General features: G+C 45.5%; 1 protein-coding gene across 15 annotated transcripts in view; it reads left to right on the top strand.

Moving 5' to 3' along the window:
• col13a1 (collagen, type XIII, alpha 1) overlaps window positions 1-18,121 on the top strand; it is a 239,574-nt gene that overhangs the window by 181,243 nt on the left and 40,210 nt on the right. For 13 of the 15 annotated variants that reach the window (XM_041176321.1, XM_041176332.1, XM_041176335.1 and 10 more), the window contains 8 exons: window positions 3,654-3,698; window positions 5,797-5,883; window positions 8,045-8,071; window positions 8,321-8,398; window positions 11,530-11,574; window positions 12,327-12,371; window positions 12,500-12,634; window positions 16,804-16,902. In XM_041176321.1, coding sequence (XP_041032255.1) covers window positions 3,654-3,698; window positions 5,797-5,883; window positions 8,045-8,071; window positions 8,321-8,398; window positions 11,530-11,574; window positions 12,327-12,371; window positions 12,500-12,634; window positions 16,804-16,902 — 561 coding nt within the window. The remainder of the gene's footprint in view (window positions 1-3,653; window positions 3,699-5,796; window positions 5,884-8,044; window positions 8,072-8,320; window positions 8,399-11,529; window positions 11,575-12,326; window positions 12,372-12,499; window positions 12,635-16,803; window positions 16,903-18,121) is intronic. The other 2 variants (XM_041176336.1, XM_041176333.1) reach the window with 1 other exon arrangement.

The raw sequence follows: 18,121 nt of genomic DNA, 5'->3' as shown, positions 1-18,121 counted from the left end.
TATAAAAAAAAGATTGGTTAGAATGTGGAACCTGCTATCATATTGATTGGTTGAAACACCAAACATAGATGCATTTAAGCAGAAGCAAAATAGAAGGATATGTTGATTGGGTGAAATTAAGTAAGGCATGTGGATGCTTTTGTGGAGCATACGCACCAATATGGATCAGTTTGGCTGAATGCCGTGTTTCTTTGCTGTAAATACTATGTAATACTATGTATGCAATTTCATATGAATTCTCGTATGTATGTATTTTGCTTCATAGATTTTAGCATAAAGGCTTATTATAATTATAATTTCCACTTTGAATGTAGATTGAGAGTTGAATGTATTCTAGAATCAGGTGAATCTGTAGTAAAGAAACTATTCTGTGTGTTTGTTGTGTTGTAGTTTGAACTCTGGTAATGGACTTTGCAATTTGGAAACTTTAGAATGAATGAAATTATTGCTTAAGTGTTAAACATCACAGTTAGTCCCTGCACACCGTGTGTTTTTTAAGTGCATGCAGCTGTAATTTATCACATTCCAATATCATAGTCACAACAAATAGCATTTGACGCGTGTCCTGGACTCATTTGCTTATCAGGTTCATTTCAAAAAAAGAATTCTACTTTCAGTGTAATGTGTAATGTCTTTCACTGTAAGAAATGGCCCTGGAGTGGGAAAATGCTATGGATATTATCATGTTTAGAATTGTTGTTGCTGGCATTGTGTTTCTTGCTGATAACTTCATATTATAACAATGTATTAATACATAATAGTATAATATGACTGGTATAAAATAATATTGTTGCAGTGTTGAGCGCTAAAGCAGGATTCACATCTGCACTTGACAAATTTTCACTCTGTACGCATTCTTTGGCTCACATACTGCTGTCACCTGAGGCTAACTTAGCTGTGGCAAGTATGGATCAGCTTCAATAGATCTAAAGTATTGCAGGAGATTTATTTGTACAGAGCATTGCTTCCCACACTGGAGTTCCATCAGGCTCAAAAATACCACTTTCAGTGCAATAGTGAAAAATTGCAATTAGTATTTTAAATTTGAAATGTTTAAACCTCAATCAGAGAGAACTTTATTTTTATATGACCAATGGAAATCAACTGCTTTAAATATCTATATAAAATTCTGACCTTCAGTAGACATTTGATAAAGCTCCCCATAAGTGTCTTATCATGAAGTGAGGACTTGTGGAACTAATGGAAAACAAGCTAATCAGATGAAGAATTGTGCAGGTCCTGCTGCTCCCACTAATAATTGAATAGGTTATTATTTATAATATAATGTCATAAATAATGGAAAATTTCACAATTCCAAACCATGTAACCAGTAGAAGTGACTAAGAAATAGTAGATGAATTTTAGTATTGCTGAAAAAGAGACATGTCAAAGCTTTTTGTCTTGCACTCGTCAGAACACTTTACAAGAATACCAATATAAGGGGAAAGCAGCAATGTATACTGTATGAGAAGAGATTGTTGATTGGTTGGCAAGTGGACTCTGATTGGTGGAGGTGTTACCATGGAGAATGCATCAGTGATGGTGACTGACAGTTAACTGCCGAGCATTGTTTGAAATTTAAACCAGGTAGCTTGACCCTGATTGGTCAAGGCATTGCCCTGAGGAATGAATCAGTGAATGGCTGTCATTTATTTTGTTTAGCTGAAACAGACGCAATGTGTGCACATCTTTCTATCTGCAAAGAGCAGGGCCCTGTGTATTAATATACGTAGCTTACAGTCCAGTCAAATGCAGCACTCTGTGAGCCCAACTGACAATCTTAAATGAAAGTTTTTCCAGGTAATTCAGTTTTTGTTTTGGATTTCCAGCATCCGCAGTTTTTTGTTTTTAATCTTAAATGAATTGTCAGTATAATTCTTATCACACTGAGAATTGTTTAGCAAATGTTGTCCAACTGCAGAATCACATCTAATGTTGGACACTGTGTTTTGAGTTTTGCAAGCATGGGCTGGTGGAGTACAGTCTGTACCTTGCCCGCTGTGAACAGTGGAATGGACATTTGATATGATCCACCAGTCTTTGGGATGCATGGCCAAATACCTAGCATCACACTGGCACTGAAATTCATACACACATTAGTCATTTGTGTGATAGTCAGAATGTCTTTTTGGCTTGACAGCAGCATCCTGTCAGTGGCGAATACCACTCACTTGCTGCTGCATCCTAGCAGCGTGAAACAGCTAGCTTCACCTGTTGCTCAAATTTTCGTGATATCTTGCCCTTCCAGGGTAATCTGAGACAGACTGAGTACTTTTCAGGGCTGAAGTGACGGCCCTTGGCCCATTCATGAGTTTGCGCGATATACCACCACCCCCATCCCTCCTTGAGTATTCCCCTGACACCCCACCCTCCCTGAATACATCCCAAATATCCATGGGATCCCCAACCCTCCATGGGACTGCCCAACTACAGCCCCGGCCACCCTCCCCACTCCTCTGACTGCACTCGACTGTGCTCCCAACCCCTCGACTGCCCTCCCCACACCTCACCCTCCTCCCACTGACCACACTCCCCAACACTGTCTACCCACCCCACCTCCCCTCCCACTGTCAACCTGCAACCTCCCACAATGGTCCAGCTGCTTCCCTCCCACCACCCATTGGCAACCTTGTTCCCCACTGGCCATCCAACCCCAACCCAACACATCCTACCCACCGACCCTATCCCCAGACCTGCCCACTTACCTTACAAACTTACCTTTTCCCTGTCTTCTCATTGGCTGTACCATTAAGCTTACCTGCTTTACAGCAGCCAGTGCCATAAAAAAATGGGGCGTGTCCTCATCTCTGACTCCGCAGCCCTGGACAGAAGGCCATGGGAACTCACCTGCGCTACACAGATCTTGCTCAGCCTGAATCGGAAGGTCGGGCGAGGTAGCAGTGGCTGGATTTCAAGGAAAGGAACTATGATGGAAGTGGCAATCCAATTCAATTGCCACTCCACCAAAAGTTACAGCCTGTCATTTTGCCGCTATGTAATATCATTGTGAGTAACTAGTAGCTGATTGATCAACTATTTCTGATGCTAGATCATCAATGGCAAACTGATGAGACACCACAGGTGAGTAAAGGCACTGGCTTGTGTTACAGCTCATCTATTGGAGGGCATCTAACTTTAAGGAGGATAAGTTTTTTTTTATTCATTCACAGGATTTGGGTATCACTGGGGCCAACATTTATTACCCATCCCTGATTGCCCTTAACTGGGCAATCTAGATTCTTCTGTAAAGAAAGTTAGTAAACCAGATACATTTTTATGACAATGGTCACTATTACTGATATTAGCTTTTTAATTCCATATTTAGTTAATTAACTGAATTTGAATTCCCCAACAACTGCCGTGGGGTTTGAACTTGTGTCTCTAAGATTGTTGGTATAGGCTTCTTGACTGCCAGTCAAGTAACATAACCACTATACTGCCATACCCTGTATGTCTCAATATAATGACTAGAAATATTACAATTCCTTCTTGCTGTGTTTCCTGTGGCTCCTTAGTTTCTTGTTTTTGCAAAAGGTTCAAGATTTTTCTCATTGAGAAGTCTCTAATTTTCTCATGAATTGAACAGTTGCTAATCAGACATACAAAAATAGAAAATGACTCAATTGCTACCGTGTGTGTTTTATATTGTGCAGGGTGAAAGTGGTATGCCAGGGAAAGATGGTGCAGTCGGACAGAAAGTAAGTCTGCTCTTTGACACGGTGAAAAACTTTCCCCCCCATTGGGGGGGAAGTGTGGGAGCGGGCACGCCGCCATTTTACGTGGGTGGGCCAATTAAGGCCTGCACAGCGTGATGTCCGCCTATGCGCTCCCTGTGCAGGCGGTGGGGGGGATTCCCTCAGCCGGGAGTGCACTCCTTCACGCATGCATGCAACAGAGCGTACAGATCTCCCTGAGGTTAAGTGCTACCTCAGGGAGATCAGCTCCAATTTAAAACTTTTCATAAACATGTTTAAAAATTTCCCCTGACATGTCCCCTCACGTGACACTGTCACATGAGTTGGGACAGGTCCAAAAGTTTTATTGAAACCTTTCTAAAAAATTTAAATACCCCTCACGAAACCTCACCCCGCCCATGGATGAGGTTTTCATGCTTTCTCAGAAGCCAGCCAGGGCTCCCGGCCTACCCACCAAATGGGCAGGTCCATTAATGACAATTAGTCTTTAAATGGCCTCAATAGGCTGTTGACAGGTCGGTGGGTGTGCAGCTGACTCAGCTGGGCCCTCGATAGACCTGAAAATGGAAATGACGCGGGGTGACGTCTGAAGTTCTACCCGACACCATCCCACATCATTTTATGCGTCGGCGAGTGGGCCCCGCCCCCGCTCGCCGACTGGAAGATCCTGCCCATGGTCTTGTATTGAATACCTCATGTAGATAAACTGCTCTAGTTTGGGATATGGAGTCCACTTGACATTTTTAAATATTCAATTATTGATATAAACTATTCATTCACACTTCTCTGACAAACCTGTATTTGTGGAGCAGGATATGTCAAGCCATTTCTACAATTCATGAGGTATAGCCTCTGCACTGTTATGTCTGGAATCTCCCTGTGCTCTGGGTTTGCCCCTTTCCCCACCTCTTTTTCATTTCTATTCTGCCCTTCAGTAACATCCAAAGACAGGGTGTCTCACGACCACCACCTCTCTCACTCTGCCTCCGTTGGCAGACTGTCGATAATCCAGTCCTGGCTGAGCCTCTTTAACTTTTCATTTAAAGATTGGAAATACTAAAGTAATTGTCTTCAGCCCCCAGCACAAGCTCCATTCCCTTGCCACCAACTCATTCCTAGCCCCCGATTCGGGTTGCAACAATCTGTTCACAACCTCAACATCCTTTCTGACCCTGAGCTAAGTTTCCCACCCCACACCCTCTCCAAGGCAAGAAGCACCTATTTTCACCTCTATAAGATGACCTGTTCTTATCCCAGTCTCAGCTTTTCTGCCGCTGAAACCCTCAACTATGTTGTTATTAGTTCCAGACTCGACTGTTCCAATGTTCTCATAGGAGCCTCCTATTTTCCATCCTCCATAAACTTCAGCTGTTCCAAAACTCTACTCCCCCCAAATCCCAATTTGCACAAAGTCCGGTTCACCCATCATCCCTGCGCACTTTGACCTACATTGGTTCCTGGTCCATCAGTGCCTCAATTTTGAGATTCTCATCCCTCTGTTCAAGTCCCACCGTGGCCTCACCCCCTCCCTATCTCTGTAACCTCCTCTAGCCCTACCATCCTCCGAGGTATCTCCATTCCTCCAACTCTGAGCTATTGTCCAAGCTCCACCCTTCGCCCCATTATTAGCAGCTGTACCTTCAGCATTCCAGGCCCTAAGATCCAGAAGTCCCTCTCTAAACATGTCTGCCTCTCGCATCTTTTAAGAACATCCATAAAACCTAATTCTTTTGCCAAGTTTTTAGTTACTCATCCTAATACCAACACTTTTGGCTCAATTTTTGTTTGATAATGTTCTGTGAAGAGACTTGGAGAATTTTCCTTTGTTTAAGGCACTACATAAATGCAAGTTTCTGTTGCCTATATTTTCTTTGGATCAGATAATTAAATGCATCACTGATTTGGTAACTGTACAACCCAGCATATTAATTATTTTGAGCGTATTTAGCATTGATATCTATAATCTGTAATTTGTGCATTCACCTTCTTAACTCTTAAATAGAAGATTAATGACTGTCAGTTTATTAACCTGTATCTGACCATGAAGAAACCTATGTCAGTCTATCGCTGTTTCATGTGACAATATGGTCTTGTTAAATAGGGTGAAACAGGACACCCAGGATCAGATGCTGGTGGAATTAAGGGTGAACCAGGTCTCCCAGGTTTACCTGGACCTCCAGGACCAAAGGTTGGTGTCTCTTTATTTGTTTATTAATCCACATAATTCTGGTGAATTCTTGTTATCGAGATTTGGTGATTTAATATGGTGCAATCAAACACTTCAGATTTCTGTCACTTGTGACAATTTTAGAAAGCAAGAAAGACTTGAATTTATATAGCAACCTAAGGACACCCCAAAGTGCTTTACAACCAACATCATACTTTTGAAATGTAGTCACTCTTGTAATTTGGAAAAGCAGTAGCTAAATTGCTTACAGCAAGCTCCCACAAACAGTAATGAGATAATGACCAAATCATCTCTTCTTTATTGATGTTGATTGAGGGATAAATATTAGCCAGGACACTGGGAAAAAGTCCCCTGTTCTTCTTCAGAAATACTGCCAGGCGATCTTTTATGTATAACTGAGAGAGCAGCTCAGCCCTGTGTTTAACATTTTATCTGAAAAACGACACCTCTGACAGTGCAGCACTCATTCAGTACAGCCCCTTCAACAATGCAGCACTCGTTCAGTACAGCCCCTTCGACAGTGCAGTGTTCGTTCAGTACTGCCTCTGTGACAGTGCAGCACTCACTCAGTACAGCCCCTTCGACAGTGCAGCACTCACTCAGTACAGCCCCTTCAACAATGCAGCACTCATTCAGTACAGCCCCTTCAACAATGCAGCACTCATTCAGTACAGCCCCTTCAACAATGCAACACCCATTCAGTACAGCCCCTTCAACAATGCAGCACTCATTCAGTACAGCCCCTTTGACAGTGCAGCACTCACTCAGTACAGCCCCTTCAACAGTGCAGCACTCATTCAGTACAGCCCCTTCGACAATGCAGCACTCATTCAGTACAGTCCCTTCGACAATGCAGCACTCATTCAGTACAGCCCCTTTGACAGTGCAGCACTCACTCAGTACAGCCCCTTCAACAGTGCAGCACTCATTCAGTACAGCCCCTTCGACAATGCAGCACTCATTCAGTACAGCCCCTTCGACAATGCAGCACTCATTCAGTACAGCCCCTTCAACAATGCAGCACTCATTCAGTACAGCCCCTTCAACAATACAGCACTCACTCAGTACAGCCCCTTTGACAGTGCAGCACTCATTCAGTACAGCCCCTTCAACAATGCAACACTCATTCAGTACAGCCCCTTCAACAATGCAGCACTCATTCAGTACAGCCCCTTCAACAATGCAGCACTCACTCAGTACAGCCCCTTCGACAGTGCAGCACTCACTCAGTACAGCCCCTTTGACAGTGCAGCCCTCACTCAGTACAGCCCCTTCGACAGTGCAGCACTCACTCAGTACTGCCCCTTCGACAGTGCAGCACTCACTCAGTACTGCCCCTTCGACAGTGCAGCATTACACTGATAATTATACTGGAGTGTTGACCTAGATGTTGTGCTCAAATCGATGGAGGGGACTCAAACCTGCAACTGTCTGACCTAGAGGTAAGAATTGTGCCCACTGAGCTATGCTTAGGACACTCCTGCTATTGATGGGGTCAGGCTGGGTATTGGGGGCATGGGGGTGGAGGGGGGTGGGGGGGCGGATTTAATTCTGACAATTCGAAAAATTGACCTCCGTTACCACGGCTCCATTCCCAACCCAGAAGATGCAGGAAGAGGGTGCAGAGCTGTTGGATGGTGAGGATCGGGCTGCCTTTGGATGCCTACTGACTTCGAGAGGGTTTCCGGGGGAAGAAGGAATTTCAGGGGAGTCTCTGGGAGTGGAGGGGGTTTCAGCAGAGTCAGACGAGCATGGTTTTCAAGGGAGTTTCCAGGAGGAGGATGTTTCTGGAGGGTCTCTGGGAGGGAGGTGGGATTTCAAGGGGGTCTGGGGAAATGGAGGATGGTTTCTGGAGTAGGGAAAAACACAACTTTTGGAATGGAGTACCAGAGGAACAGTCTTGCTCATCCTGGCCTCATAATGAAATTTATTAGGCTTGCCTGAGGGGCCTTCTTATCCTTCCTACCAGGTTCCCACCTCCTTCAGTTTACCCATTCAGACAGCGCTTTCAGTTGAATCAGGGTCCACAGGACTGCAGTTGTGAAGAGATTATAGGGGGAGTTGTTGTTAAGGACATTAATTTTTGTGCTAACTCTAAAGTTTGTCTAATAAGATTAATAACCAGTATCACAGAAAAGGTATGTTCTGGAATTTCTTGCAGGGTGAAGCTGGAGTGTTAGGACCACAGGTAAGTTGAATTTTGGTTTGATGCTCTTTTTGGAAACATTAGTTTGCTTTAATAATTAATTCTCAAGTGGTAATACAAGCTGCTGCTTTGTTGTGCTTATGTATCGTTGTTACAATATAAATTATCCTTTAGTTTACACAGATGATGAACATAATGAGCTTCAGTTCTGCACTGTGCATGAACACATTCTTGTACGTGGCTTGCTGGTTCTAGTAACAGGTTGTTTAATCGATTGTGTCTGATCTGTAGGGTCCACCAGGTCCCAAAGGTGAACCAGGAAAAACTGAGATAATTGACTACAATGGTAACATCAACGACGCACTCCAGGTATGCATTAATCAAAGAGCTACATCGCTCACTGAGGCTTTTCTACCAAACATATTAGAATTCTGTTAAGAAAATAGCCCAAATGTTGCAAGTGTAAGAGGTGTTGTGCTTAACACTGTAACTCCTGCGAACGCAAGATGGCCAATCCACACATGAGCAGTGGCCCACGCATGCGCATAATGCCAATGACATCATTCCACATCCTCTGCGCGTGTGTGAGATGCTTTTATATCTGTGTGGACACACTGCCTGCAGTGAGTATGGTTGGCAGTTTAGGTTTAGCCTGAAGAACTATAAAGCTATCTATTAATTAATTAGGGACAGGGACAAATATCCTTCCAAATTCCAATGTTGAGCCAGTCAAACTCAGTAACAATAGAATGCGCTGGCAAACTGGGCACAGCTCTGGCTCATGTGTGGAGTTGTTGAGTCTGCCAGAGAGGATAAGATGAATCCCAGTCTCCCATGATTAAAACTCACCCCTAAGGAAACCCTTAGAAGTTGCATGAAATCCAAAGAACTCAAATCAAGCATCAGTGGCACATAGAGGACTTTGAAGATTATTTAGCTGATCAAGAACCATTAAAATACTGTGTGTGAAAAACCCTTTATTTCATGACAGGACTTCAAGCCTGCTATTAGGTTTTGTGTTTAAATTACACTCCCATGAAATTATATGCTCCATTTAAAAATAAAGTACTGAAACAAAGGTAGCCAGTGTTCTTTCTGACCACTTTACTGGTCTGCTGCTAACTCAGTAAGAAAAATTTCAAATACAAGAAATCTGAAATAAAGCCAAAATATTGAAAACATAGAGGGCAGAATTCTGCCCTTGTGGGTGGGCTCAGCTGGGGTGGGGTGGGGGGGGTCAGGAAGCCAACTGCCACTCACAATGGCACCAGGCTGCGATTTCACACTGGCGGGCCAATTAAGGCCAACCCAGCATGAAACACAAGCAGCAGAGCACTATGCTGCCTGTGTGGGGGTCGGGGGGGAGGGCGAGCTATTGGATGAGGTTTCCAAAAACACCTAAAGGCCGCTTGGCCTTTTCGCCTGCCCGTCGACTGTTAGGTTGGACGGGCAGAAAAAAATTTAGGTTAATTGATTATTTAATGGCGTTAACAGGCCTTTTAATTGTTGACGGGCGCGCTGCTGACTCTGGCGCATATCCACTGACTGAACTATCCCACCACTGCGTGCTGATGTCAGTGTGCACCCACCCACCAAGCGAAAATTTCTGCCCATAGTAAGTCTATCGGTATCTGAAAATAGAAGGTCAAGTTCTAGATGTCGAGTCTTTGTCAGAGTAGTAGGGAACAGAAACCTCCTGCCCCTAAAGCTGAATGGAATGTTGTGTTACACAACTTTAATAGGTGAGTTTAGAAAATAGCATCACAGTATTGTACTGGTAATAAGTTGCAGCTTGCATGGGCTGTGGCTGTGTAAGTTACGGCCAGTATCTTTAAGTTTGTATCTGCGGAGAGGAATGCAGTTAACGTTTCGAGTTCAAATGACTCTTCATCAGAACATCAGGTTCTGATGAAGAGTCATCCGGACTCAAAACGTTAACTGTATTCCTCTCCGCAGATGCTGTCAGACTTGCTGAGCTTTTCCAGATATGTTTGTTTTTGTTTTGGATTTCCAGCATCTGCAGTTCTTTGCTTTTATCTTTAAGTTTGTGTTTGCACACATCTGATAGTCGTCCAAATTCAGCTCCATAGGCTGGCATTATAAAACATTAATGTTTTTGTTAAAATTTTAAGTTGTTTGTACAAAGCATGATACATTGGACATGTTTGTGCGGCACATTTAACATTAATGCCAGGTTTAAAATAAAGAGGATACCATTTAAGATTTCTGCCTTTCTTCTTAAAAGATATCAGTGTAGTCATTATTCACAAAGGTAATTAAGTCAGGTTCTGAACTGAGAATTGTAACATCTTTAAAAAGGGTGTGCCTTTGACTGTTGCCTAAACAGGGGTGAAAACACAGCTGTGATTATTTGAGCTGCGCCCTTTCTGGTCCTGGACGTTGCCGACACCATTGCTCGCTGTGATATAAGGGAGTAATGGAATCCACTGCGCACGCCTGGCATTGACTGCAGCATTGACAGTAAACACAACTGTGCATTAAAGGACAAATGTTAAAATCTTCCTTCGGCCCATCATGCCTGTGCTGACTCTTTGAAAGAGCTATCTAATTAGACCCACCACCCACCCCCCCTCACCCCCTGCTCTTTTCTCTTAGCCCAGAAAATTCTTCCTTTTCAAGTATTTATCCAATTAGCTTTTAAAAGGTATTGTTGAATCTGCTTCTACTGCCCTTTTTGGCAGCGCATAGTAAATCGTAATTCTCAGTGTGTAAATGTTTTTTCAATTTGGTATAAATTAAATAATATCAGAAGCTGCTTTCCTCTTGTAAGTTGTACCGGGTGGGGGGGCGGGGGGGTATAGCTTGATTGTCCCCTACCCTATTCCCAAATTGCACCTGAGAAATGTGTGCAATGGATAGGAAGAACAGATACTAACATACTTTCCTCCCATTCTTCTCCTGATCACATTGCACCAAAACGGTCTCTATGACTTTCCTGGTGTCTTGTGCCCATGATGCGGGTTTACTGTAATTGAACAGTAAAGGTGGCTGCATCAGGATCCTCTACCAGCACTGGCCCTCGGAATGGACTGGGTCTGCTGCTGACAAGTTTGGGTTTCATTCAGTTGCTCTGATTGGCCTCCCAATAGTCAGAATCCAACCCAATATCCTGCCTCTCAACCATTTATTGAAACAGCTGTCCATCTCTCTGTCGAACCCTCCTTATCTGTTCTAATAAAGCATTTCAGTAGCAGCCAAAAGCCTGACAGCAGCTGAAAACAGGATTCCAGTATTAGATTTCACCCTCAGTGGCACCAGACAATAATCCCATAACATTTGGATTTGGGTATTTAAAGGAACTAATAATGCACATGGGCTATAATTAGGGTTCAGTCCAAAACACACTTTATGATCTCAGAACACAGCACTTGACCTACTTTCCTTTAGATCTCTTTTTGCCAGTTTTTGTTTATCTTATTAGTGATGCTTATTGTCCTTTTCTGTGCAGCTTCACATTGTCCTGTATAATTTATATTTAGGGTCCACCGGGGGTTCCAGGAATGCCAGGACTTCCAGGCCAGAAGGTAAGGTCTTTGCCTGTTTGGATGACTCAGAGGAAAGGAAATCCATCATGGGGGATAGCAAATTGTCAGTCCGTTGATCTGGATTGACGAAGTTCCAACAATAAATTTGCATTTGTGTGTCTTTAATGCAGTAAAGTATCTCAGGACAGGAGTGATATCAGACAAAATCTGATGCCAAACTACATAAAGCGATATTAGGGCAGTCGAAGTTTGGCTTAATTTTACAAAGCATCCAAAGGAGGAAAACAAGATAGACTGAGAAGTTTAGGAAGGGATCTTCAGGGCTGAGGCAGCTGAAGGCATGGCTGCTAATAGTGAAAATTACAAATGCTTAAGAGGCCAGAGTTGGAGGAACACAGATATGCCGGAGGGTTGCAGCGCTGGAGGAGATTAAAGAGATAGAGAGGGGCGAGGCCATGAGAGATTTGAGGATAAGGGTGAGAATTTGAAATCATGACTCCCAATTTGCTTCCATCCACTTTATTCCATTGTACCCCAAGAAAGAGTCCGCCTACAAGGTCTTGAAAGTTATTTCTTAGCTTTCCAGGTGGGGAGAAGGTATTTGTAACAGCAAATAAAAATGCCCTTCCTCCTACCCATTGTTGGGTTTGTTGCATGTTAACACACCAGTGTGGACATTTACAATATGAAATTGCTGAAATGTTGTAAAATGGAAATTTGAGTAGAATTATCGTACTGTTAGCATTGCCCAAGTGGAATGTACATCTTGACACAGGATTATTTATTTGTAGGGTGAAATCGGCTTGCCAGGGGTACCTGGACTTGATGGAGAAAAGGTAATTAGTTCTTATTTCTCTTAAAGAATGAATGCAGTTGCGTTGTGTGGTCAAGTTCCTATTATCAGACCGGAGTGTCTGGTTTTGGACATAATAACTTTCCTGGGTGTTGTGCTCTGTTATTCCAGGGCTCTCGTGGTAAAAATGGTGATGTTGGACCTCCCGGTCCAGAAGGACCACCAGGACCCAAAGGAGAGACAGGAATTATGGGATTCCCAGGACCCAAAGGAGATAAAGGAGATATTGGATTGACAGGACCTCCCGTATGTTTAATGTGTTATTTCTAACAAAAGACACTGGATTAATAAACCCATTTGATAAATATGTGTACCTTGTTACACATTTTAACCATCTGTCCTTTCCATTTAATCTTTTCTTGTTGTATCCATAAACTAAGATGTTTCCCTGACAATGATGTAATCGCTCATGCAAATCTTTGCCTGCACGGTATCGATTAATTTACTGACTGGCTTGATCTATTTACCCAACAACCGTATTGGAAACCTATCTTACATAAGACTGTATCATGATGATCGTATGTCAACATTGGACTGATTATGGCCTGAATTTTACGTTCCAAGTGTGCCCGACCTGAAAGTGCATAAAATATCGCGAAAAGATGTCTGACGTACGTCCCAACATCATTGTGCACGCGTGCAATATTGAGGTCAGAGGGCATGCGCGGGAGTCAGACCAGCGCCTGCCAACAATTAAAGCGCCAATTAAGGCCATTAAAAAGCCAATTGTCAGCGATTTTACGTTGCCTGTGCGATTTTTAGCTCGTCGCACAGGCAAAACGGGTGGGCGGATTTCACATTTTTAATCACTTCCTCACCCACGGGTGGAATAAAAGGCCCCGGGAGCAGCAGCACTTTCTCTGTCATTGCCAGCCCTTTGCTGTGTGATGCCAGTTTCTTGGCATCTCGTTTGATTGTCCAGCCTGCCTTTCAGCATCTCAGGTCCTCATCTTCCCTGGAAGGTTCCCCTGAGTATTGCAGCACGGAGCTCCTTCATTTTCAAGGCACTGGTCCTCTGCATCTCATCTAATGAGGACAGTGTATTCTGCCAGTGGAGCCTCCTCTGAAGAGGAAGAGAGGGGCAGGAAGGAGAGGAGGCCAGGTGGGCATGGGCATGGGCAGTGTCCCAGGGACAGACCTTTAAAAGGAGAGGCTGGGGCTCAGTTGGTGCAGGGTCAGCAGGGAGGCCAATCCAGGAAGGCATGCCAAAGACACCACTACCCAGTGTCTAGAGTGTTCAGGCAGTGCTCCAACTATCTCCAGATGTCCGAGGTCCAGTGCCCCGGCTCTCCAGGGACACATTGACAGCAATATGTTGTATGATAGGTCTGGAAATCGCCTCCAACTGCGTGGGCAGACACCCCATGCTGGTGGCTTTGAAGGTCACAATGACTCTCAGCTTCTGTCCTTTTCAGGGCTCAGTGGGGGATCAGTGCAGCATTTCTCAATCAGCTGTACATAATTGTGACCAATGCTATCTTTAGACACGTCCGCATGTTCATCCACTTCTGGACAGACGAGGTAAGCCAGGCGGAGAGAGCATGAGGCTTCACTACGATGGCTGGGTTCCCCTACATCCAGGGTGTAATAGATGCACAGACGTGGTCACCAGAGCACCACAGGTGAGCCGGGAGCTTTTGTAAACAGAAAGGGGTTCCACTCAATGAGTGTTCAGACCATCTGTGACCACAGGGCACAGATTCTCCAAGCTTGTGCCCATTACCCTGGGAGCTCACACAATGCTTACATCTTGTAGCACTCACAGGTACCAAGGCCGTTCATGGCTCCCGCCCGAGTGGATGGATGGCTCCTGGGTGACAAGGGCTGTCCCTTGAAGAGATGGCTGATGACCTCACTCCATCACCCAAGAACTTAGGCCGAGGAGAGATACAACAGGAGTCATGCCTCCACAAGGGCGGTGGCAAAGAGGACCATCATACTGCTGAAGATGCACTTCAGATGCCTGGAGCGGTCAGGGGGGAGCGTTGCAGTATCCTCCAGAGCATGTCTCCCTCATGGTCATCGCATGCTGCACCCTGCACGACCTGGCTCAGGCAAGAGGGGACCCACTGGAGGCTGAGGAGAGTGAGGCAGCTCCACAGGCCACAGAAAATAACTCAAGTGATGGCTCAGAGGAAGAGCCTGAGGAGGTGCAGGGTGAGGACCTCGAGGCAGAGGGCAGGAACCCTCAGGGAGGCAGGGACACCATGGATGCTTTGATCCAGTGAACCCTCTGCTAGGCATCCAAGACATCGATGCCTCCTCAAGCCAATGGCACTGTCTCCTTTGCTAACAATCGATAAATGAGAACCCAGCCCAGTACGCCAGCACCACACAACCCCAGACCTTTATAAGCCTGTGCTGCATCGGCACCTACTCAAACCATCCAGCCAACTCAGCTCATTCAAGTCAAATAAATGTTTATGGTTCTTAACTTGGACAAACAAAGAACAAAGTGTCCATCCCTAACACGAGTAAAAAAAATGCAAAAAATGTCACCCGTGACACGTCCCTGCTGGGCTCAAGGTGACTTCAGCTTATGTCTGTGGGTGCTGCGTCTGGATGCCCGCCCCTCCATGACAGTGGTGTTGGAGGCAGCTGCTGACCCTGCTGTCCTGGTGGCCCTGATGACCTTGGCGGTTGTCCTCTGGCCGCCAGAGCTTGAGTAGGCTCCGCCTGGGAGGGTGCATCCAGCCCCATAGCTGGGCACTTCTCAGTCGTCGTGGCATCATCCAATGCAGCGGCCACTGAGAGAGGGGCAGAGGAGTTGGTGCCTCATCCAGTGCGCCCTGAGAGAGGCCAATAGAGATGACAGGCAGCTCATCTGCCAGCGTGAGGTGCATTTGTACCTCTCTGCTCACCATTGATGGATGGGGACCTAGCAGGCAGTCTAAGTGCCTCATCCATTTCTAGGTCACTGCCTGTGTGAGACCCCTGCCTCACCACGACCGGGGGAGCGAGCTGGCCGGTGGCGTTCCAGCTCCAGTGCATCACTCTCGTGCTTAGTGAGGAAGCACAGATTTGGCTCCTCCACTTGTTCTGCGGCGCTCCGCGGTGTTATGACTGGTCTTCTCCTGACAGGGAAAATATCCCCCTTATTACTCCGTCTTCCTGAAGGTCCTTTCCTGGTTCCCACTCGCCCTCCCACCCAGGCATGAGGCAGGCCGTGTCACTGTGACACATCTCACCCTGCAATGCACTGAGGCCAGTCGTGCTGACATCCCGGCCTTGGCAGGACAGGGCTTCAGTGCCAGTTGGCATACACACTCTTAGACCCCTGAATGTTCCAAGAAACAGGCACCCGACTAAAGTTCTCCATGCCATTTCTGCAATTACCATTGCTGACCATAGCAGATCATGGAATCTTTTGTGACACGGAATCCATGTGTCCACTGACCTGGGCAGTGGCCTCTGTCCAGGCCTTAGTCAGATGGCAGATGGGGCGTCTCTGGGCATTAGGATATGCCACCTAGCACTGACCTCCTCCTCCAGCACTCGCAGGCACTCATGTGAGAAACGGGGGGGTGTTGGGGGTGGGGGTGGGGGGGTGGGGGGGCTGTGTGCAGAGTGCCCACCCAACTTGCCCTCCTGCCTTCCATGACCTCCAGGTGCTAACACCTTGACTGCAAACCAGGGGACATAGATTCAAGATAAGTGGCAGAAGGTGTAGGGGGGACATGAGGAAGAACTTTTTTACACAGAGGTTAGTGGGTGTCTGGAATTCGCTGCCCAAGTTGGTGGTAGAGGCAGAAACTCTAAACTCTTTTAAAAAGTGCCTGGATCTGAACCTTAAGTGCTGTAAGCTGCAGAGCTATGGGCCGGGTGCAGGAAGGTGGGATTAGAAAGGGCAGCTGGGTGTCCTCAGGCTGGCATGGACAAGATGGGCTGAATGGCCTCCTTCTGTGCTGTAATTTTTTATGGTTCTATCTTGAGTATCTTCCAGACAGCTCCCTCAGCCTCCCCCACAACCCCAGGCACCCTTCAGAGAGCTGCCTCTTCTGTTTTGAACACCCCTCTGGGTCCCCACTGGACCTGACGTCCGATGCATTCCCACCCCCGTGCACAGAGTACACATCCAGCAGCCACGTTTCATGCTGGTCGGGCCTTAATTGGCCACCCAGTGTGAGATCACTTTCACAGCGCAATCTTGGCCGGGAGAGGGTTTTACATCCGCTTCCGGTGACCCCGATCTCGGCCGCACCCCGAGGGTAAAATTCAGGCCTATGTGTAACCAGCTGCCATTGTGCAACAGACACAATAAAACTTAAAATTACTTCATCCAACATCATTCCAAATTGCTTTTGATCATTTATGCTCCATTTAGAAACAATCCAAATCTCAAAAGCTTAAATAAGTATTTAAAGTATCCATAAATGTTATTCTGTAATTTTATTTTGTATTTAATGAACATTTAGGGTCTAGATGGGCCCACGGGTGAAAAAGGAGAAAGGGGGGAACCAGGATTGCAAGGCCCACCCGGACTGCCAGGTCCCGTAGGTCTTCCTGGCGCAACTGTAAGTATTTGCAGGCACGCCCAGTTCCTTTTGTTTGACACAACGGGAGTGGAATTGGTTTTGGTGTTAACAAACGGTAGATGGATGATGAATTAGCTGCCGATTTTACACCCCTCCCACTTTACACTCCACCCTGTTTCACACCCAGGCCCGTTTCACATCCATCTGTTTTCTTTATCATTGAAGTCATTAGAGCAATAATCAGGCTGGTGTAGAACAGACTCCCTATTCGCCATTTCCCACTTTGTGCTTCCTCCCAAGACCACCTTCACCCCCAATGACAAATCAATATTAACACTGTACAGAAGGCCAGCCAGGTATGTGTCCTTCCAGATCACACTGAAGCAAATGAGAGTAATGTTCTGTAGTAATCAAAAGAATATTTTTTCTGCTATGTTGCTTCAGCAGAGGGTTAGATTTTCCTCTTTTAAGATATTTTATGCCATGTTGGGTGTTGATGGGTCTTAGACTGAAATGTGAGTATCTTCTTTACACCAAATGTTCCTCTCTCATTCATATATTCATCTATCCCATTCATGTAATTTGAGATGAAGGTTTAGATCTATCTTAAGACTAGATGTGGGATGTGAAATTTTTAAGTAAAGTTTAAAGACAAGTAAACTTTAAGGCCTTTCATAGCTAAGGAAGGAATGGAATCAGTCCCAGAAGCCAACCATTGCCTCAAATGGCCGCAATTGTTTTACTTCGGGCTGAAACACTTTTTTTTCCAATTGTTTGCATCATTAAAGTCACCCAAGTCAAAACTGCAGAGTGTCACCCTGAATTCCCAGCATTCCTTGAAGGTGGCCACCTCTACAAGGCTGGGAACACCCACCCCAGTTGAGTAAATGATGCTGCTTCTAGGATTGAGACATGGATCAAACTCCTCTGCTGTAGTTGTCAGCAATCCCATGTCACCACATTTCCAGCAAATGAGCAGGAATCAGTGTTTCGCAACATTGGTCAGGATTTTACTGCCCTGCCATGATCTTTCTCCCCCACAGCAGATGTGGCGAGCCATTTAAATCTCTGCTCAGTTTGGCGGGACCGTAATATCTCAATGGTTGGGAGGGGCCACAAAATCCTGCCATTGAGACCACACATTCTTAGTGGTGGCAGAATATCAAGAAGCTGAGTGCTCAGGTACAGACTGCAGTCCAAGAATCCTCCATAATTGGAGGTGGGGCACAGTGGTACACAGTCAAGAGGGAGTTGCCAT

The sequence above is a fragment of the Carcharodon carcharias genome, chromosome 28 (assembly GCF_017639515.1).
Source record: "Carcharodon carcharias isolate sCarCar2 chromosome 28, sCarCar2.pri, whole genome shotgun sequence".
Taxonomy (NCBI): domain Eukaryota; kingdom Metazoa; phylum Chordata; class Chondrichthyes; order Lamniformes; family Lamnidae; genus Carcharodon; species Carcharodon carcharias.
This window is presented reverse-complemented; position numbering and strand designations above follow the sequence as displayed.